The 22,676-nt window shown below is 41.9% G+C and overlaps 1 protein-coding gene across 1 annotated transcript; it reads right to left on the reverse strand.

Moving 5' to 3' along the window:
• Window positions 1-4,533: 4,533 nt before the first annotated feature.
• On the reverse strand, window positions 4,534-18,236 carry TNFSF13B (TNF superfamily member 13b). The gene is made up of 6 exons (XM_034758181.1): window positions 17,342-18,236; window positions 17,133-17,238; window positions 6,563-6,619; window positions 6,159-6,271; window positions 5,920-6,070; window positions 4,534-4,755 (listed from the first exon to the last, which is right to left on the reverse strand). Exons 1-6 carry the CDS (start codon window positions 17,786-17,788, stop codon window positions 4,643-4,645), a joined length of 987 nt encoding a protein of 328 aa, XP_034614072.1. The 5' UTR covers window positions 17,789-18,236; the 3' UTR covers window positions 4,534-4,642.
• Window positions 18,237-22,676: the final 4,440 nt, after the last annotated feature.

The raw sequence follows: 22,676 nt of genomic DNA on the forward strand, positions 1-22,676 counted from the left end.
CAAACTTGTTTCTAATTCTTGTAGACTCTGTAGGTCTATTGGTATTAATGCTTACCCTGCCTTGCAGCTTCTTCCTCTCCCAGATGTACGAGTTTGCATTGTTTCCAAAGTCAAACCTCAGTTTATTTCCTGTCCACGTTTCTAACTTCTCTACAAGTATGTCTACACTGCAGCTGGCCTGTGCCAGCTGACTTGAGCTCCTGGAGCTCAGGGTAAGGGACTGTTTAATTGCCATGTAGATGTTCAGGCTCAGCCTGCTAGGGGGGCAGGACCCAGAGCTCAGCTGCAGCCCAAGCCGGAACAGCTACATGGCAATCAAACCGCCCCTGAGCCTGAGCTGCAGGAGTACCACAGGTTTTTAATTGTAGATTTTTAATTGCAGTGTAGCCATAACCTATATCAGCCATAACATTCTCAATGACTGCAAAATCTTTTAATTGGCTTATTAGCATTATTGTGGTGTGAAAAATGTTTCTTTGGAGTCTGGACCTTGACTATACCTTGACCAAGAAATCTGGACCTCGACAAAAAATAATTGACCACCCATGGGCTACATTCTCCATTAATATGCTAACTTCTCACCCAGATATGGAATTAAAATATTTATTAAGACCTAATCTAGTTGTATCCCAGAAGGCACCTGCTGCCATACTCCCTGTGGGTGAGATGTATCCAGCAGCATAGCGGCTGTCTAAGACCCCTGCAGCTGTAGAATTGTTATGGTTCCACTACACATGGTGAGGGCAGCTGCAAACTGAGTACATGGGAATGCTGAATTTTCTGGATATAGCCTTGAATGGAGCAGGGAGACAGCCCAAGGGGGGATAAAACTATAGCAACTGGGTCTGCAGTTGTACAGACCCAGTGGCCACAAAGCCCTGTTTATGGAGTTGCAGCCTCTCTTTCAGCGCAGGAACTAGAATAGGGGCTGTGGACCTGATGTGCTAGAAAGAGACTCCAGCCCCCTCCATATTTTTCTACACAAAATGTATTTTCCCAACCTTTGTGCAAGTTTGGGGGTGAATTTCACCCTAATGCATTTGATTTTCATCCCTCTGGGCCAAATGTAATGGAATGTGATATACATTTAGGACTATCCCCTACCCTCAGACCAATGGCAGGTTTGTACGAAGATCAAGAGTAGAGTATGGCTTTCAGTAATAATACAACTTTTAATTAGTATTTATACATGACTTTATTGACACATTCACCAACACTCAGTGGAAGAATAGTCTACTCTTTAGACCACCACTTTCCTCTTTTTAATTCATCCTCCTTTTACTGTTACTATCCTTCTATCATTTCTTTCCCTGCAGCTATTCCTCATTCCTCTCCACTCGGTGGGCTTCATGCCCTCATGAATGAGGCAGTGCTGCTATTAGAAGAGTTATCATTAAGAGTTAGAGTTAGCTTCCCTCCAAATTGGACTAGGAGCTCACACCTTTCAGAGATTGGTTCAGGCTGGTGTCAAGCACAGGAAATCAATCACTATCAGTTCCCAGCCTGTTCGTATCTGGGAGGTTTTCTTCACAACAATGAGGCTTAGAAACTTACTTTTTGTTATTAAATGAAAACTGAGATTCTGTAGAATCTGACCATAGCATGCAGTCCATGGAAATATACCAAATGGACCAGGTATTTGACACCAGAGCATGAAAATGTTAAGCATGATATATAGTCACAATGTGATATAGCAAGTGTGTAAAGGAACAATGAGTGGCATCAGATTGACACTCAAATGGGTCATCTGCAAAGTTGGAACATTTAGATCCATCACAGTCATCTGCCACTTGAGCTAATGCAGTAAAAGATAGCAGCAGGTTGTCATCTTCTATGTGGACCAGCACTAGATGGCAATGATACACACACTTTGCTAGAGCATTGTGGCGCTGACAGTTAGCCAACTGAAAGAAGTATTGGGTGTACTAATTCACTTGTGCATGGTTACCAAAGAGATGTTAAGTGGGCTAGTAGACATCGGCCCATTCACTTGTGCTGATAGGAATCAAGAGAATGTCAAGAGGCATTATAATGGGATCAAGCCCATTCACCTGTTAGAATAGTTCATATAAATATTAGTGCTATTGTGTATATTTCTGTAACTTGATTTGCATTATATGTATACCCTATGCTTAATTAATCCTAGATCAGAGGTTTATGTCAGTAGTAAGATGAGTATTTGCTTGATGTGTAAACTTCCTGAAAGCTAATGAATGTTATCTGTATTGTTTTCACTTATCTATCCCTATTAGAATGTAATGGCAGGCAACTGCATATGTATATCACTAACTGGATCACTTGTGTATGCATAGGAAGTAAAATGTTAATTTCAAAACAAGTGGTCCTTGATGTGGTGACCTGAGGTGAAAAACTCAAAATGCACTCTTCATCATCCTATGCTGGGAGTACAAGCGTTTGCTTGGCTGCTTTTCAGGGGAAACTGCTCTAAAAGTGGGCGGTGGGAATGATCTATTTGGATGCTGTCAGGGGGCATTCCAGATACAAGACAGAGGTCACCACATTTTGAGAAACCCTGAGAGAGTTATGGAAGCTAGCAGACATCACTGCTATCGTTTTGGACTCACAAACTTTGACTCACCTGTTACGTATTGTGACAAAGTTCCTCCTCTATCTTGGTGGGTCCTGCACTTATTGGCAGATTTTCTTGCCTCAGAGATTTACCATGTGGGTTGGGGAACAGCCCAGAGACCTTCCCCTCTGGGAGAGCCCACAGTCCAGGTCAATTGGGAGGTTTGGGGGGGAACCCGGGCCCGCCCGCTACTCCAGGTTCCCCCCCAGGGAACTATAGACTGCAGCTGTCTATAGTACCTCCTATAACAGCTGCATGACAGCTACAACTCCCTGGGCTACTTCCCCATGGCCTTCTCCCAACACCTTCCTTATTCTCACACAGGACCTTCCTCCTGGTGTCTGATAACGCTTGTGCTCCTCAGTCCTCCAGCAGCATACCCTCTCACTCTCAGCTCCTTACACTGGCACCACAAACTGAAGTGAGCTCCTTTTAAAACCCAGGTGCCCCAATTAGCCTGCCTTAATTGATTCTAGAAGCTTGTTCTTAATTGGCTCCAGGTGTCCTAATTTGCCTGCTTGGCTTAACTGGGTCTAGCAGGTTCCTGATTACTCTAGTGCAGCCCCTGCTCTGGTCACTCAGGGAACAGAAAACTACTCATCCAGTGACCAGTATATTTGCTCTCTACCAGACTCCTGTACCCCACTGATCTGGGTCTGTCACAGTATATTACCTGCTTTAACCTCTCAATATATCTTTCATTTCTTAGCTAATCAATCTTTAGTTTAGTTTACTAAAGAAATTGGCTTCAGCATTGTCTTTGGTGAGATCTGAAGTATACCCTGACCTCGGGTAAGTGGCTGGCCCTTTGTAGCTGGGAGTAACCGAAAGCATGACAATTTTTGGTTTTAATAACCTTTCATCATTAAGTGCAGTTTGTCTGGGTGGTAATATAGGCTGGAATGTCTAAGGCGACTGGCTGTAGCTCCATGGTAAACTAGTACAGTGATTGAGGAGCACACATTTGTTGCTGGTTTGGTGAAATCTAATTATGGAATATACCACCAGTTTGGATGTGTCTGCCCTGTTTTTTTTACAGTCTGACCTGAGATTCTGTGACCAGGGTTTCATAGACAGCAGAGGAATGGTGAAATTCAGGTACCTTGGGTTCTATTTGGGGGTCTGGAGGAAAGATAATTCTGCCCGTTTTCCCTCAAGCTTAATTCCATTTCCACTATCCCTGCTTCCCTCCACGCAGTCTCTGTCCTATTTCCACCCCCCACTTGTCATCCTGACCTAGTTCCATTTTCTTCTTCTAAGCAGTCCTAGTATCCACTCAGGCTTCTTATCTCAGTCCCAGTCTCCTTCTTCAGCAAGTCCTAGTCTCACCCCTCTGGACTTCCTATCCCAATCCCATGTCCTTCCCCCGAACCACCCCGGTCAGTCTTCCCCCCAACCCCTATTTCCTCATCTGATTTCAGTTTCCTCCAAAAGTTCACAGTCAATGCTAAAAACTGGGCTGACAATTGTCGTACATTTTTCAGTTTAATCTTTGCCTGCAGATTATTTAGCAATTTCTCATATACTGTACATTAATATGTATGTTGAGGGTTCTACTCTTTGGTGATTCTTTATTATTTACAGCTTTAACAATAAAACATTTGTGAAATTTAATATGAATCTGAGCAGTATTTACATTAACTTGTTTGTTACTTCAGTACCTCCTGGATCATGATTTACTAATCACAATGGTCCTCATTACATTTGAGATATTTTGGATCAAACTCTGCAGTATCAAGGCCCTGAGTAATGCCTCATGGACAAGAAGTTGTTTCAAAGACATGTCTGTATAGCCATTGGTATTTTTATTCCTCTATTGCCTAAAATAACCTATATTTCTGGTAATTCACATGACAGTCACATCAGAACTATGTCTGCTGGGTTTCCTGTTTTGGGCTGGCTCATCAAACCGAAGAAAGGGGGTTTAAAAAAAAAAAAAAAAAAAAAAAAAAAAAGATTGAATTGGCCGCTTAACTGTATCTCCATTTTTTTTCAATTACATAAAAACAAAAAAAGAGAACAGAGATAAGCATGATGCAAAACTGTAGAGTATCACAGGAGTCGAACTGCACCAAAAAAAGTGCCATCTCCATCCAATGATATTTTGGCCCTTCTCCGTGGTATTGTAAGTTGAAGTTCATCCCCTTCTTCTAATTTTGCAATGCCTGGAAAAGAATTTGGAATATCTTTAAATAGAATACTACTGTATGTAAAATACCTAATAGATTGCATTCAGAGAGTGTATTTTGTATTACCTAAACACACTTTTTGCAATACAAAAATGTATATCATTAGGCCCAATCTTGCAATCTATACTCAGGCAAAACTCACATTTAAATTCACCTATGATTTTGACCTTACATTTGAATGTCATTCCCTAATGATTACATTCTGTTCTTAAAGAACTACTGCCACACTTCAGCAAAGTTACCATAAGCATAATAAATTGCCTTGTATTCCTTGTCCTCTAATTGGTAATTACGACGATTTATATACAAAGAATTTTTCCTTTCTAATTAGCTCCCTGCTACATGCATCATTTAGCGATGGCACAATCCGGTGTCCATGTCTAAGAAGAGCTTTTATTGTGGTGAGTTGTGATGCTATATACAATGAACTCTGGCATCAATGAATATATCAGGCACTTGGGTACAAGGTAAATACACAGAAGAAAACATTCATAGAGAGAGCTTGCTAAACAACAATGATGGGAAAAGAAGTCTAGAAAAGTAAAGGCAATTAAGAGGTTTGGTAAAATATAGTCTGACAGGTTGCAACAATGGTTCTTTAAAACTTGCACAGGGGTTAATAGAACACACATGTTTACTGCAGACTGCTGTAACTCTGCTAATATAAAAATATTTCTTGTATTGGTGTGCATATCTTGATTTACTTGCATGCAAAGTTTCTGATGGGACTATCAAACACACACTGCATTGGCCTAATTCTGTTTGCACTTAAATCAATGATGAGACTCCAGTCATCTTGATTAGGAGCAGAGAGTTAGGCTGATACCGACTGCTTCATCCTTAAGATGCTTAAATCCATATTTGATTGACTAAAGCAGAACAGATGCCTAAAATGGCTATTGTAGTATCTACAGTAAATACAGATTTGAGCATCTAAGTATGAAAATTCGACTCTCTATGGAATTTCAATCATAAGAAAAATAGATGTTAATTGAGCACACACCAAAGCATGCCATACTTTTACTGGCAAAGTGATTTATGAATCCATTACATTTTCACTATATGTAATCATGTATCACCGCAAATTATATTTGGCACAGCTTTACTATAAATAAGAAGGGTAAAAACTCAGATATTTACCAGCGGTATAGCAAGAATTATTAGGATAAGAATGAGGCATGTTTTGGATACAACGAAATAATGTCACCAAACTGAGATCATCACCAAATACATGAGCCTTTTTCCTTTGTATTAGATGTCCCATAGCAAATGTTGTATCTGTATATAAAACCTGAAGAATAAGAAACAAACTTCAGACATAGGGTGCTTAACAGCTTCACAGTGTAAGTCCAATATTGAAGTGAAATGAATATTCCTACCTGACCATATATGAAAAAGTAACCAGCTTCTTTGACCAATATTTTATTTCCTTGCTCTTCCAGAGCTGTTCCTCTTTTAAAGCTAAGAAGCCATGGAACAATGCTTGAGTCATCTAAAAGAGAGAGAATAAGAATAATTTCTGGTAAGAAAAAAATCAAAATGAGTTAGTTCCTTCTAGTTTCCTTTGGTCAAAAATAAACAATGCTGACCTCTTGAACAATAGCAAAGTTTAGAGAGGGGGATTTTCCAATTTAAATCGGGAGGAGATTTGCAAGACTTATCCAGATCCAAAATTTTCATTATTTTTTGTAACTGGCATTATATTAATCAGAATACCGCTTGTTTGTTAGTTAGCCTGGAGCTTGAGTAGAAAAATATGTGAATATGTGGAAGGCACTGTTACCTTTTTGTTGGATGTTACTTTTGCTATCAGCAATCAATTGCAGACAGGCCTGTAGCACTAAAAAGAAAAAACAAGATTCCTTTTGTAATTAAAGAAAACAAATGAGAGGAAGTAATTAAGAGAATGGTTTAAGATCTTGACAGGGTAAAAAAAAGTGACAAAACATACTCATGAGGGAAACACTCTTATTCTCACTATGTGAAAGCAGGATCTCCCATTTCTTCTTGTGGCAGATACTTGCCAGATGTGCAGAACAGCCACCAGATTTTCACATTAAAGGGTCCTGGAGAAATTCAGAGATCATGTAGCCAACCTTGAATACTATGATAAAACACTGGTCTTTCATCTGGGTTTCTTGTATACTTTAACAATGTAGTGTTAAGTCAAATGAGTTAGATGCTATCGGCTCCATTACTTTAGTTACATCTCTAACTGAAACCCCACCAGACAATTCTCAGTTGTGATGGATGTTAGGCTTTCAAAAGGTTTTTTTTTTTTTTTTTTTTTTGGTTGTATTTGCAGGAGGTTTTTAGTTTCACATAATATTAAAAAAAAAAAAAAAAGGCCAAGAGTGAATACGAATTCATTTCATATTACATTCCTAAAAGAGTAAGACTTCCCCATGTTCCAAAACAATAGGCCTTTAGTGAAATTGCCTAACTTTAGTGAAATTGCCACAAAAGTGCTGATACAATGTTTGTAAGAGAAATTGTTGCCTTTACAGCTATAAAACTTTTAGTACTTGCCAAAACTCATCCATTGCTTTAAAGCTTTGACATTGGATAGAAATACAGGATACAAATTTAGTTAAATAAAAATAAGAAATATTGTGGTATTTTAAAGTGTTGGATCGCAGTTAAATACAATTTAAGGCACTTTAAAAAATATCTGCCACAGATAAGTGCCAGGAATCATAATAAAGAATACTATAAAGTTGCATTCACTAAGCACAGATCTCAGTTAAGCCTTATGCTTTACTGTTACTTCAAAGGATGAAAGTGTTAAATAAAAAATGTCTACAGTACTGTCCAGAAAGTGGATGAACGTGCTAATCTAGTAATTTATCAGAAACGAAGAGAAGACAATCCTAATTTGTTGAATCTCACTTCCTGAAGCAGATAAACTCTGTGGTCAAATTCTGCCACCCTTACTCATGCTGCTCCATGAGCAGGTCTATTTTTTTTAAACTAACATTAAGACCTATGTTCCTTATTACTGAGCCATACTAACTATTTACCATGCAGTAGACTACACTGAAAATGTCTTTCCGATCTTCAGAAAAATCAGTCACTTTTGCATATGTAACTATCTTTTAAAAGAATGAGAAGCGATCTGGTGTCAGATGTGTGGTCCTGCTTCTATCACTGTTATTTCTGGTGATTTTTATAGTATTTCTTTTTTACTAAAATACACTGGGCCAGATACTCAGCTGGCATGGATCAGCCTAACACCATTGACTTCAATTAAACTATGCTTATTTGCACCTGCTGAAGATTTGGCCTTGTATTTTTATTACTACCACATCGCAAAACTACTCATCATTCCAGGACACTGCTTTGTAATTATTAAGGCAGTAATATCCTAAAGGTCTGATAACATCTGAGAAACTTTTTCATAACAAATACAAGTACCATGTCTATTATCACATAACTTATTCCTAATTGTAACCTAAAGAAAACCATCTGTTTGTCTAATCTTTTTGTGCATCTATATTCCTTGGAATATAAACCTTTACTTTTTATAAGGAGAGGACAAAAGATGATGTAGTTTTGTTCACTGGTGCTAGAGCAAATGCTAACTGGCAAATTAAACCTCTTATTTAAAACCACAAATTAAACCACAGCAGTGTCCAAGGAACCAAAATCTAGTTCAGAACTACCAACAGCAACAGTTTTTTTTAAATTGTTCAAAATTCAGGAGCAACAGGCCCTGATCCAGCAAAATACTTTGCTTTGTTATCTTCAATGGGACTAGTCACATGTTTAAACCTGAGCACATGTTTAAGTACTTTGCTGAATCAGGGCCATAGGGAGTAACATTACTTCTTGTTAAATAGGAAATAAGGAAGAAAATTTTCTCTGGGGAATCAGTATGGTTCCTCAGCAACACATGAGTTCTGATAGTCAATTTATTTCAAGAAGTAACGATGACTTACTCAGACTACAACACCAAACACATACACATGTAAATACAGAATTAACAAATAGTAAGTATTAATAATAATAGATTGGAATGAATAAAAAAACCCTTATCTGAACACCCTAAACTCTCTGTAAATTCAGATCTGAGTTCTAACTTTGTGGGCTAAGCACTTCCCTAATAATAAATGATAAATATAATAAAAATTAATAATGTCACAATGTGTATAAAATTGTTTAAGATCATCTAAAAACATATTTTAACAACTGAAGAAAACAGATTACATCATCATCATCATGACAGTATGCATTGCATCTGGAGTATTCAAAACTTGCATAATCTCTTGGGACCTCATACAGAAAAGAACTGCTCTTCTTGTAAGACAAATTTTTCTAACTTGTATTTTTTCCAGGGGGAAAAAATATAGAAACCAAGTTTCAGAATGTAATGTCTCTTCCCTGAGCTAAATGGATACTTCTGAAGTTAGAGACTGCAGGTGCATTAACAAACCACAGACCGAACTTAAAGGGATGTGGCCTATCTGAGCAACGCATGCTTATTTTCCAAAGCACTAGGAAGGATTGTCCTGTGAGTCTAGTGAAGCTGTTGCTCTAGCAACGTTTCTTACACATGAGACTGGGCTTATGTATACATCTATGCATGATCAGAGACTTCATATCAATATTATCATATCCCCTCCCATGGTGGTTTTATAAAATCTTATTTGCATAGTTACCCATGTCCTAATAAGTTGGGACCTAACCTTCCAATATATTAATTCTTGAAGAAATTTTCAAATGTGGGTGCCTAAAGTTAAGTACATACGTATGGATTATGGTGCTAATTAAAAGTGGCCTGAGGTGCCAAACACTAACAATTCCCATTGATGCCAAATAGATTGGCAGAGTTCAGTAACTTTGAAAAAACAAACTACTTATGTAGGTGCCTAAACATGGCTTTAGGCACACAATTTAGGCATGCCTTTGGGTACGCCCGAGTTTGAACACATTGGCATTAGCCCCCTAAGTATCTTTAGAGAGACGCTTGCTAAAAGGATTTCCACACATCCCTTCTTTCTTTCATGGCCTTCATATATTCTCCATGGACTTTCTGGAACATGCTTGAGTACTGTATTATTCTACATGAAGTGGGATTTTGTTTGTTTCTATCCCATTTTTCTTCCAGGAGCTGCTTGCTTTATTTTTCATCCATAGAAGGGAATGATGAAATATCCCTATATGATTCACTTGTGCATTTTTAAGGCTGGTTAATCTGGCACTCAGTACTATAAATACTTTAGATACATAAACTAGTAAAGACAGCCTAATCCCAGTGTAAGGACAGGTTAATCGTATTTAGGGGATGTGACTCAGATCTAACCTATATCCCCCAAATATTTGTTGCAGTATATTGCTCTTAATAGATTGACAATTACTGTGTTATGTTCCACATAATAAGTGATTTGCTATGTAATTCACCCCAAATATTTTACGTACATATTAATTGCACATAATGGAATTTGTCTTTCAAAAGGGAGAGTTTACTTTTGTGTAACTATTTTTGAGTGTCCAATATTTCACATAATATGCATAGTATTGATTCATCCAGGCAGTAAATTGGATCTTTTATGCTAAACTGCATGTCCTGGATTAAATCTCTTCATGCCATGTGGTCAAGGAGTGGTTGCTTCCTCTTTGATTTACATTGCTGTTAGCAGAAACAAACAAACAAAAATCTTTCTTTTCCAGACCAGAAGTAGAACTTGAGAACTGCACCCACCTTTCCATAACATTTGCAAAAATACTGGGTATCCTCATGACCTGCTGGGGGCATTATGCTAGTCACCAATTTTTTCCCCTTGGGGGATGGCAAGCAAAGATTGGCCAAGGCAGGGTGGGTTTTTTCATCTTCCCCACAACAGGTCTGGAAACCAGTGGGGAAGGGCACGAGGGTTAGGTTATAATTAGGTCTCCGTGTCTGTCCTGGAGGTTGCGGAAGTCATGGATTCCATGACTTCCCTTGACCTCCATGACTTCTGCAGTGGTCAGTGTGGCTGGCCCCAGCTGCCCCAGGGACAGACACACCTGCTGCTGCTGGAGTGGTTCTGCAGCCAGCCACACCAGCCGCTGCTGAAGCTGCCCCAGAGCCAGCTGCTGCTCCCTGGCTGCGGTCCTGGGGGCGGCTGGAGCAGGGGTAGGAATGGGGTGACCCCCCAGCAGCTGGTGCCACTGGACCTGGGTCATCCCCCCACCCCCAAGACCAGGGCCGGCTCCAGGGTTTTGGCCGCCCCAAGCAGCCAAACAAAACAAACAAACAAAAAGCCGCCATCGCAATCTGTGGCGGCAATTCAGCGGGAGGTCCTTCGCTCCAAGCAGGAGTGAGGGACCGTCTGCCGAATTGCTACCGAACAGCTGGACATGCCGCCCCTTTCCGAAGTGGCCGCCCCAAGCACCTGCTTGGTAAGCTGGTGCCTGGAGCCGGCCATGCCCAAGACCAGCGGCCCCACAGCTAAGATTTAGTCAGGGGTATTTATAGTACAAGTCATGGACAGGTCACAGGTCATGACTTTTTGTTTATTGCCCATGACCTGTCCATGACTTGTATTAAAAATACCCATGACTAAATTGTAGCCTTAGTTATAACATCACAACTTAGCATATAAGACTCTTAGCAGATGTCCAGTGCAGGGTCTCGTTATAGAAGGGATACGATTGTCAAACACCATGGATTGGAAAAGCACTGGCAAAAGGCATTCCTAAAGAGACCTGAGAAAGTGGGGTTAGGGCTCCTGTGTATGGTAGAGTGGGGAGCCAATGCCCTCGTTTCATAGCTCCCTTTTACCTCCTACAAGCAAAGGGTGGCAAGGTCCCAGCTATGGGATGGCTGGGACCAGGATGAGGATTACGTGGAAATGATTAAGCAACGATGATGATCTGGATTTATTGCCAAGTACGCCCAAATATTTTATGAGAATACAGTTGTGGCCTAATTAAATCATATCCATTGCCACCTCTCTCTCTTCTGGCAAGCCTGGAATAGCTAGAGGAAACAGACAAAAGGTCTAACAAGCTAACATTGAAGTTTGCATGCTGTTAATTATTTAGTCTGGACATGGGCATCTGCCGAAGAGGATCTTGACAGTTGCGGGTGTGAATTTGCTGGCTTGTATGCCAGGTTAGGCTATTGCACTGATGTTTGAACGATGTGGAAATTTTCTGTGGCTAAATGGAGCCCAAGTCTTTTATTAGGGAAATTGGAGCATGTGCTTTGTGACTTCTCAGTACACCACAGTAAATATTTGCTGGTTTTTTTTGTGGTTATTCCATGAATTAACTTTACCAAAGCTTAAACTGACAAAGGGCTTAATTCCAATATCCCTTATTTTCCTCTGGCATCAAAGTTATTCTTGTCGCACTGATGGAAATTAGATCAGAATCAGGCCCACACAGTACATGTGAATGAAATTTTGGCACACACAGGGACTAATAATTTGGCTCAGATAACCAAAAACCACCTTCTTGTTCCTGGACATCACGGTGCATGGATCTCTGGCATAAAACATGTTGGCACAAAATGAACAAATGTAACCATAGTGTTTAATATGAGGCTAGTTTCAGTTGTGCTGAAGACCCTATATTTTCCCCTGTCAGAAAGAAAGATACTCATTGCTCTTAAAAAAAAAAAAAAAAAAAAAAGTCCTGTCATAAATGGTTTGATGATTTCTTTGCCTGGGTGTTAATTATATGTACTCCCGGCAATAGTCTATTAACTCCCACTCAGTGCAGCAAGAGTTCTGACTTTGAGTGATAAGCATACCGCTATATTTGGAATGTTGATCAAAACCACCTCTTTTCCATCTACTTGGGCTTTAACTTTCAAGGGTACATATTGTACTAGCACTGCTGATTATATATTATAAAAATATAATAGTGTCCTCCAAAATAAACTTTAAAAAGACCATAATTGTGATGTGTTCATTTGTGTTTCACTCTTCATAGTAATCAAAACCCTACTGTGTGGTCATTTTTACATGCAGAATTCCCAGCAAATGAAAAGAGTATTAAGCAGGAGTTCTATGCAGGCAACGGCTGCTGGATTGGGTATATGGGATGAATGATGGTACATATAAAAGAAAACTAATGCCTGAAATATATATTAACATTAATAAAAAAAAAAGTTTGAATAAAATATTTAACATCAAAACTAGATTCTTCATATTTAATTAACTTAAAATATTGTCTTTACCTACTGCCTAATGAAGAGAGATGTCAACAATAATATTTGAGATTACATTTTCTATTATTAACTTTTTATTAAACCAATTAAATTATCAGTGAACTATGGTCAATGACCTCATAAGAGTTAAAGTAAAATGTGAGACTATCAGAAACTAAGATAGTCATAAAAATACTTTACCGATAAGTTGCTCTCTAAGGCCTTGAATTAGCAAAGCACATAAGCACACGCTTAACCTTAAGCTCATGACTTCAAAATGAATGAAACCGAATCCGTAGGATCATTCAGCACCTAGAAGGATAGGGGTGGCACCAAAATGTGTGAGGACTTGAAGACTGAATCTGCAGTGACAACCATTTCCATGACTAAATGAGAGGATTCAGCACCATGAACACCACCATCCTTCCTGGTTACTTTGGCCCCTCTGCTGTAAGACTATCTGCACTGGTGTTTGTGAACCTCACCGGGCCAGAAAGTTTGATCCAGGGACATAGTTTCTTAGTGAACACTGGAAAGCTGATGTCACTGCAACATTGTACGCAAGAGAGAAGAGGGACAATCCTATTATAAAGATCTGTCTCTCATTTTGGCATCTGCCTCATTTTGACATCTCTCTCTAAAAGTTATTTATTTTAAAGAAGTTCCTTCTGGAGACTATGCAGACCTTTGGGACTGAAAAAAATGGACATAGTGACATTCCTGTGAGCCACAAAGGGACTTCAATATACAAGGTTTTCAACTCACTTCACTAGTACTCTGAAACCTAAATTGTGGGGCCTCATTAGTGACACTTTTGTAGCGATAACTGACTTAGTATAATTTTTCTTTTAAGTCAATTTTCACTTTGTGATTCTATTTTCTATACTATGCCAATCAAAAGTTTGTCTTTATTTAAGCTAACTGAAACCGGATGTGAAAACTGGTAAAATGGAGATACTTGTTGGTAGACACCTTGAAGACAATAAATCTGAATTTTTACTTCAGAGGAGGCTGAGTAAGTAAGAGTAGGGATCACACAATTGCTCTCCCCAAATAACATTTGAAGAGGGACTGATAAAAGCCACCAGAGTCCTGTGGCTGAGAAAGCCAAATAAGCTTGCAGCGTGCTAAATCCAATTACATTTATCAAAGCTGGTATCTAACGCCAGTAGATGTTTTTGCTTGTATTTAAGTGTTAGGCATAGAAGAATACTAAAAGTTTAAGCAAAACCAAGGATGTTAGCTCAGTGGCTCTGGTGACATGCCATAAGAAGTCGATGGGGCTTCACAAAGAGCACTAAGTTTTCTCAAACTGCAGATTCTTTCTGCATAACATCTTTAAGACAGCCTTTCCTAGCCATCCACGCTGCGAAAATTCATCTCACCTTGTATCTTGATTACTTGACAAATGCAAGTAATGACATCTTGCCCTGCTCAGATCCGTTCAGAATGCTGCTGCAAAGATCATTTTTCTAGCCTGTTGCTTTGACCAAGTCTCTCCACTGATGCCTTTTCTCTATCGCATCAAACATAAGTGACTTGACTTCACTTTAAAGGCCCTTCACAGCCTACCTCCACTCTACCCTTATTTTGCATTTGTTATCAAGATATCAACTCCCACCTCTGATCAGCCAGAAGCTCAAGCACCTTCATGCTTTTCTCTCATGCTTGGGTGATTCTCCCATAAACATCCACAAAGAGACCTCAATATCCCCCACATTTTTCCTAAAACTTTCCTTTGCGATGATGCCTACCAAGAACTTGACAAGGGTTAGGCTGCTGGTGTGCTGAGAACACTACCTATCATGCTGACCAATACAGTCTCATTATTTCCTTGTGCTCCCTATCAGTCTGTCTCCATCTATTGTCTCGTGTCTTATACTTAGATTGTAAGATCTTTGGGGCAGGGACTGTCCTTTTGTTCAGTACAGCGCCTAGCACAGTGGGATCCTGGTCTATGACTGGGGCTCCTAGGGACCATGGTAATACAAAGAAAATAATGATTGTTTGATTCTGTACTGTATTGAGAGTTTTTTATTAAACTAAGGGCCTGATCCAAAGTCTATTGAGTCAACTGTAATAACCCCATTGAATTCAATAGGCTTTGGATTAGGTCCTCAGTGCATACGGTATTTTCTTTTTGGGTACTCAGGGGAAAGTAAGTGACTATACAGTAACTTGGGCTTTAGCCTACTAAGTGAAGTTTCAGTTAAATAAACATCTCACTTTACTTAAAACGTGTCTTTGGCTGATAGTTTAAAGTCTGATTTAGGGTTGATGTACACACAAATTGCTGATTTAACTAAATCAATTACTGAATTAAACTAAATCGACATCCAGTCAAACTAATTTAAGGGTAGGTCTACACTTTGCTTACCGCCGGACCCGGAGGTGAGCAATCGATCTTCTGGGATCGATCCCGGAAGTGCTCGCCGTCGACACCGGCACTCCAGCTCGGTGAGAGGAGTACGCGGCATCGACGGGGGAGCCTGCCTGCCGCGTCTGGACCCGCGGTAAGTTCGAACTAAGGTACTTCGAATTCATTCATTATTAACGTAGCTGAATTTGCGTACCTTAGTTCGAAATGGGGGGTTAGTGTGGACCAGGCCTAAGAGAGTGACCACATGAGGACTGCCCTGATTTTTATCAATTTCCAAACCCCCTTTAGTTAAATCAGTGTAATATGAGGAGGTAAACTGGGTCTTTATTATAATAAAAAGTACATTGACTCTTTAAGAACTATGGGGACAACTTTAGTGCTCTTCATGCACTTATATGCCTATTAAATTTTATGGGTCATGAGTAAGGTTGTGAGTTTATCACAGAGGTCACAGATTCCGTGACTTTCCGTGACCTCTGATTTCTGCAGCAGCTGGTGCTGGCTCAGGGGATGCCCGAGCCGGGCAGCCCCTGGGCCAGCAGCAGCAGTTTGCGTGTGTGGAAATGGGCTCAGAGCTAGGGGCAGGAGGTTGGGGAGTGGGGGAAGAGCTAATCTCAGGATGGGGGGCTCCCACTGGCATGGCCTTGCAGCTAGTAGTTGGCGGAGGGGCTGGGGGAGACTGCACCGTGTGCTGCCTGCGCCTGCAGGCCCCGTCCCCACAGCACCCCTTGGCTGCAGTTCTCGGCCAATGGGAGCTGTGACAGCTGGGGCTTGTGCCCCTCCACCACCTAGGAGCTGCAGAGATGTGGAGCCAGGTAGGAAGCCCCTGCCAGCCCTGCTAAACCTCCCCTCGCTTCTCCCCCCCTCCCCAACACAAGCGGGAATCCCAGGCCACGCACTACGGCCCAGCCATCCTCCCCAGCACCCACGGCACCCCCTGGACCTCCCCCCCCCCTCCAGTTTTGGTCACAGGAATTTTTAGTAAAAATCACAGACAGGTCACAGGCCATGAATTTTTGTTTATTGCCTGTGACCTGACCATGACTTTTACTAAAAATACTCGTGACTAAAATGTAGCCTTACTCATGAGTAGACTTGGGAGGATAATAAAGCATTGGTCTTTCATCAACAGAAAAACTATTCCATTAAAATTATAACAATATGCAAAATGATTTCTAAAGATTTTTACTATGAAGCCTCAAAGTTAAAGCCACGAGAGAGAGAGTTCTGACAATTTTTTTTTTTTTAAAGTGCCACCTTTTCAACAGAAGCATTTATATTTTTTAAAGGGAAACATTTTGAGCAAGAGTGACTAGTCTGTTGGATTCTTTTTGTTCTGCCTCTTTTGACAGGTACAAATTAGCTGTTCTCTGTGAAAACTTAAGACTTCCCCAAACAAAGCTATGAAGCTGTCCCGCCACTTCTCTCTTTCATGAGGAAACTGGTAAGTATTACCAGAAAAGTGACTTTATTATGATTTAAAAAGAAAAATAAAACTGAACTCTGAGTTGTGTGAATTTACTGCTCTGGTTTGGTTCACTATAGAGAGATGTTTGAGTTATGAGAAGCAGGTTGGAATCCATATCCAAAAACTTGCCAGAAGGAGATCAAAAACTGGGCAGGGGATCAATATTCCATTTGGGTCGTTATGTTTAGAGTTAACACCATTCATTCTACAATAACAATGTAAAGCAAGGGGGAACACTGTGCTGCTGTTTCTTCCAGTTGAGAATGTGAGTCAAGCTCTGCTGTTTTCCTCACCTCCCAACCCCATCCCCTATCTCTCCAGTATCTATACATCTTCCTCCAAGCAGTTCAACCCATCTTGTCACTTACTTATTTCTTCTGTGGGCAGAGCAGACCTTCTCCCTCTGCTTCTGCCTGCATTCCAGCCTCTCTCTTCATCACCTTCACCTGCCTCAGAATCAGGCAGCCTGATTTCCTGACAATGACAAACAAGGTTAGAGCAGGGAAAGCAGCTCCAAATACTCATCCCCTCCTCATCCTAGCAACAAGAGCAGGTCTTAGAGGGCACTGCAACTCACCTGCCTGGCAGCAGCTGCTGATAACTGCAAGGAAGAAGAGGATACAGTACCCTCTTTACTCTTATCCTGGGACTGGGGTAGCGGAGCTCTTGCCTGGACTCTGTAGATCAGCTCGCTGCGGAGAGTTGCTAGTTCTGCTTTAAGTGTGAGAACGTGGTAAAGACACACTGCTGCAAGAGAAGAGGACAGGAGCATTGCAAGCCACAGGAATGTGACCGAGAGGAGTCCTTTCCTGCCCAAACCAGCACCAGGGAGAGCAGGAGGAGAGGAGGAGATACCCTTCTGTTGGATGACGTGCACACAGTCCACGGATTTCATCTCTGCTCTTTCCTTACTAAAGCCAGAGGGAACATTCAGCTCTGTCTCCTTCTGGGGTGTAATCCATTTTGCCAGTTGCTGGCTGAAACTAAGGGCAGTCAAAATATCTGACCAAAACGCCCAGATCATTTCCTGTCATATGGAGCTGTTGATACAAACATTAAGTTTAATATACAGGGTAAGTGTCTAAGATGCAGGCTCCCTTAGCTTTCTTCTTACTGCTCTGCATCTTGGCAAATTATTATTCTCTCTTCAGCTGCTTGCTCAATCTACCTTCCTCATTTCACTTTCAGCTATTTACTTTTTATGGCAACTTGCCCATTACCATCTCCTGTTATCTTTGTACCCAGACATGATTAAAACATCTGATACTATTTGTTTCCTGAATCTTCAGAAATAGTGCAGAAGAGATGTAAGACTCCCTGCCAAAGTATTGTATCCTGTCACAACCTAACACATAATGGGGTCTCTAAAAATAGAAATATACAGTCGTTCTCAAGAAAATGGAATGTATGTCAGTGCATGGACTGACAGAATTTCTATCATTATCCTGTATCCTAAAAACAGAAAAAAGCTTTCCAAGTACAGGGAGCAGAGTACAGGGAGCATTTCATTTCATTTCTTTGACTGTGTGAAGTTGCAGGCTCAGTGGAGGGCCAGATGTTCCCCAAGAATTTGAGAACAACTTTTAATTACAATTTGTTTAATAAATTTGCCAATTCTGCTGCACAGTTCAAGCATTTGGATGTGGGATTAACCAAGGATTGATACAAAGGGGATGGTAGAAAGGAAGTGTATGGAGAATTCCAAAAAGAGGAAGAACTTGTTCCACTATGCATGCACTTTAGAAGGCAAAGATAATTCATGGAATTTAAACCTGTCTGCTTAATTTTACTTTGTAAACCTGTGTGCTTGGCTTTGGGCTCATCTCTTCCTATGGTCCTATTAATCCCTGCATCCCTCTGAACTTTTTGACAGAATCTTAAAATGGGGGTGAGGGGAATCTAACTACAGCAGAACCTCAGAGTTATGAACACCAGAATTACAAACTGACCAGTCAACCACACACCTCATTTGGAACCAGAAGTATATAATTGGGCATTAGCAGAGCTTCCCCTTCACCTCCCTCTTCCCCCCCAAAAAAGCAAATACAGTACAGTACTGTATTAAACAAACTACTAAAGCATAAAGGGAAAGCAGCATTTTTCTTCTGCGTAACAGTTTCAAAGCTGTATTAAGTCAATGTTCAGTTGTAAACTTTTGAAAAAAACATCCATAACATTTTGTTCAGAGTTACGAATATTTCAGAATTATGAACAACCTCCATTCCTGAGGTGTACGTAACTGAAGTGCTATTGTAATTTACACTCTTGCCATCCCTTGCTTAATTCAGCTAGAACAGAATGTTGCAGTACATCCCTTCAGCTACACAGACGACCATGAAAATGTCAGACGTGTCCACCACACTCTGCATTGACTTCCCATAAAAGTTAAGTTCAAGGTCTCAGTCCTCATCTTCAAAGCACTCAACAGTCTGGGCCCATGACATCTAAGAGATCATCCGATGCTCCAGGATGAGGACTGTGGTAAACAGGAATAATGGAACATTTTACTACCAGGGTAAAACTTGTCTGTGTAAGAAACAGGATCTTGGGGATGGTTTCAGACTGTGGAATGAACTCCTTCAGGAACGCAGGACCATCATAAACCTCACACCTTCTCACTCTAAGTGCAATGTATACTTTTTCAACCTTGCCTTTTCTAACAAATATGTAACAGCATATACCACAAGCACTACACTGCACACACAAATTCTCCCCCTGGGGAGAGAATGAGAAAAAGAACCACACATGAAAGATGTCATCCATCTCACTTACTGTATTACTGGAAGGTGCTCAGATATTGTGGTGATTAGAGCAGTTTGAGAACCTATGTAGAACAGAATCCCATGATCTCCCCTCCAATGAAATTCAGGGTACTTTTAGTTGCTATATATTTTATGGGTTGTGTAGTTTAATGATTATATATTATCTGATAAGTATTTATTTGGCACTGTAGTGACTCTGTGTGGCTCCCCTCCTGCCCAGCAGAGGGAGTGCCCTTACAGACACCCAAGTGGGCAGAGCCTCCGCCACCTGTTCCCGCCCCCTGGAAGTCAAGGGACGGGACAGGAAGTATAAAAGCCGGCCGCCAGAGCTCAGTGCAGCCCCAGCCAGCACAGGGAGCAGACGTGCAGTGGGAAGCTCGCGGCCGGGAGACCTCCGAGGCCGTGGCCCGAGCTGCCCCGAACCCACTACGAGGAACCACTGGAGCCCGTCCGCTCCCATCATTGGGAGGACCCGTTGGAACTCCCCCACACCAACCCCGAAGGCGAGACACCACCAGGGGCCTTCCACCCCTGCTGTTACCTAGAGGAGCCACCTGAGTCCACACCGGACTTCCCCGAGGAGCTGCCAGACCTGCCACCAAGCCCCGGCTGGGAGGAACCCATGCTGATGGACTGGACTGGGCCCGGTGGCACAGACGAGGTAGGCCCTGAGGGGGAAACTGGAAGTAGCCCGGGGTAGCCGACCCCGGTCAGGCTGCAGGCACGTACAAGCCGATGTCAGTATGTTTCGGTCAGGATACCCCACTGACTCACAGCAGCAGCCACTGCTAGAGCCCCAGGCTGGGACGCAGTGCAGGGGGTGGGCCTGCATCCCCCCCTGCCACCCCGCTCATGGGTGGCAGGCTTCCCCCTCACCCAACGCTCAGGTATAGGGCCTGAGCTCCCTAGCTTTTGTATTGTTGCTCAGCCCCTGCACCTGAGGGCCTGAGCCCTGAACTGACTGTTTGCTTGTTCCACCGGTAGTGAGTCAGTGTGGCTCCCCTCCTGCCCAGGAGGGTCGAGCCCCAGCACGAACCTTCTACAGGCACATAAACAGTAATTATAATTTGTATTACATAGTATCTAGAGGCCTTAGTTGTGTAGGGTCCCATTGTGTTCTAGTTCTTGCACGTACATATAGAGACAGTCCCTGCTTTGAAGTGTTTGCAATCTAAATAGACAGGACATCCACAGAGAGGACAATGGAAGAGTAGTAAGTAGTAACCCAAGATTTAAAAAAAATTGACCAAAGAGCTCTCTGAATCACTAATGTTTATTGTTAGCAAATCTGCAAAAAACAGATGAAATTCCAGAGGACTGGAAAAAATGGTAATGTGCCAATATTTTAAAAAGGTAAATGGGATAACCTGTGAAACTTTAGACCAGGGATTGGCAACGTTTGGCATGCGGCTCACCAGGGTAAGCACGCTGGCGAGCGGGGCCAGTTTATTTACCTGCTGACGTGGCAGGTTCGGCTGATCATGGCCCCTGCTGGCCGCGGTTCGCCGTCCCGGGCCAATGGGGGTGGCGGAAAGCTGCGGCCAGCACATCCCTCGCCCGCGCCACTTCTCGCCGCCACCATTGACCCGGGACGGCGAACCACGGCCAGTGGGGGCCGCGATCGGCTGAACCTGCCACGTCAGCGGGTAAATAAACTGCCCCGCTTGCCAGGGTACTTACCCTGGCAAGCCGCGTGCCAAACGTTGCCGACCCCTGCTTTAGGCTGATTAGCCTGACATCGATGCCATGCAAATTCATGGAAAGGCCAAATATGGGAAGCTATTGGTAATTAATTAAAATGACAATAGCATAATCAATTACATTAACAGGTTTATGCAAAATAGGTCTTGTCACACAAACATTTTTTGGTGAGATCACAAGTTTAGATGGTAAAAGTAACTGTGATGACTTCTGTAAAGCATTTGACGTAACCCTCCATGACATTCTGATAAAGTTAGCACTATACAAAATCATATTAATGGACTAAAAGTTGATTAACAGAGACCCCAAAATGTTTTTGTAAATGGGAAATTGTCATCCAATGGGGTTGTGTCTAGCAGAGTCTTAAAAGCAATCTGCTCGACTCACTAATAATCAATTTTTATAAATGATGTGGAAGAAAAAATAATTGCTGGTAAAATTTCCAAATTACACTAAAATTGGTAGCGTGATAAATTAAGATGGGCACAGGTCATTTATACAAACTAATCTGGATCACTTGGTAAGGTGGGCTCATCTGAACGTGTATTTTAAAACAAATAAATGAAATGTAGGAACAAAGAATGTAGGTCAGATGGGGGCTCTCTCCTGGAAAGCAGTAACTATGAAAAGGAGGGGTTCATGGCAAATAATTAAGGCTAAGATTTAGTCACGGGTATTTTTGGTAGAAGTCATGGACAGGACAAGGGCAATAAATAAAAATTCACGGCCCATGACCTGTCCATGACTTTTACCAAAAATACCCGTGACTAAATCTCTACTTCTGGGGCCCCGCTGCTCTGGGGTATGCCTGCACTAATGCTGGGGGTTGACTGACCCCCAGCCGCTGCTCCTGGGGACTGCTCTCCAGACAGCCTCCAGGCGCTCCTTGGGCCACTGCTCCAGCCACCCTGGGACTGCTACTGTTCAGGTGGTCCCCAGGGCACCATGACTGCTGCTTAGGCACTCCCCGGACCTGCCACACTGGCCACTGTTCCAGTGGTCCCCGGAGCCAGCTGCCCGGGACTGCCTGAGCAGTGGCTGGTGTGGCTGGTCCCGGGGCAGCCCCTAAGGCCAGCCGAGCGGGACCGCTGCATGGGCAGTCCCCAGGACCAACCGGCACCGGCTGCTGCAGAAGTCACAGAGGTCATGGAATCTGTGACTTCCGCAACCTCCATGAAAGAATTGCAGCCTTACAAATAACCAACTGAACTTGAGCTCCCAATGTGATGCTGTAGTTGAGAGAGCAAATTAATCCTTGAATGTATATGCGGTGCATATCAAGTAATAGTAGGGAGGTAGTATTCTTGCTGTATATAACATTAGCAAGACCATTACTGGAATGATGTGCCAAGTGCTGGTTCCGCATTTAAAAAAAATATTGAAAAATTGGAAATGGTCCAGAAAACAGCTATAAGAACGATTCAAGATCTGGAAAACATGCCTTACAGT

Source organism: Trachemys scripta, chromosome 1 (genome assembly GCF_013100865.1).
Source record: "Trachemys scripta elegans isolate TJP31775 chromosome 1, CAS_Tse_1.0, whole genome shotgun sequence".
Classification (NCBI taxonomy): Eukaryota; Metazoa; Chordata; order Testudines; family Emydidae; genus Trachemys; species Trachemys scripta.

Excerpts from the sequence above, each read along its gene's own strand:
- TNFSF13B (XM_034758181.1), bottom strand. The coding sequence starts at position 17,788 with ATGATCTGGGCGTTTTGGTCAGATATTTTGACTGCCCTTAGTTTCAGC. Across the intron at positions 17,239-17,341 it reads CAGCAGCTGCTGCCAGGCAG|GAAATCAGGCTGCCTGATTC; the intron begins GTGAGTTGCAGT and ends TGTCATTGTCAG. Across the intron at positions 6,272-6,562 it reads AAGTAACATCCAACAAAAAG|ATGACTCAAGCATTGTTCCA; the intron begins GTAACAGTGCCT and ends TCTCTCTTTTAG.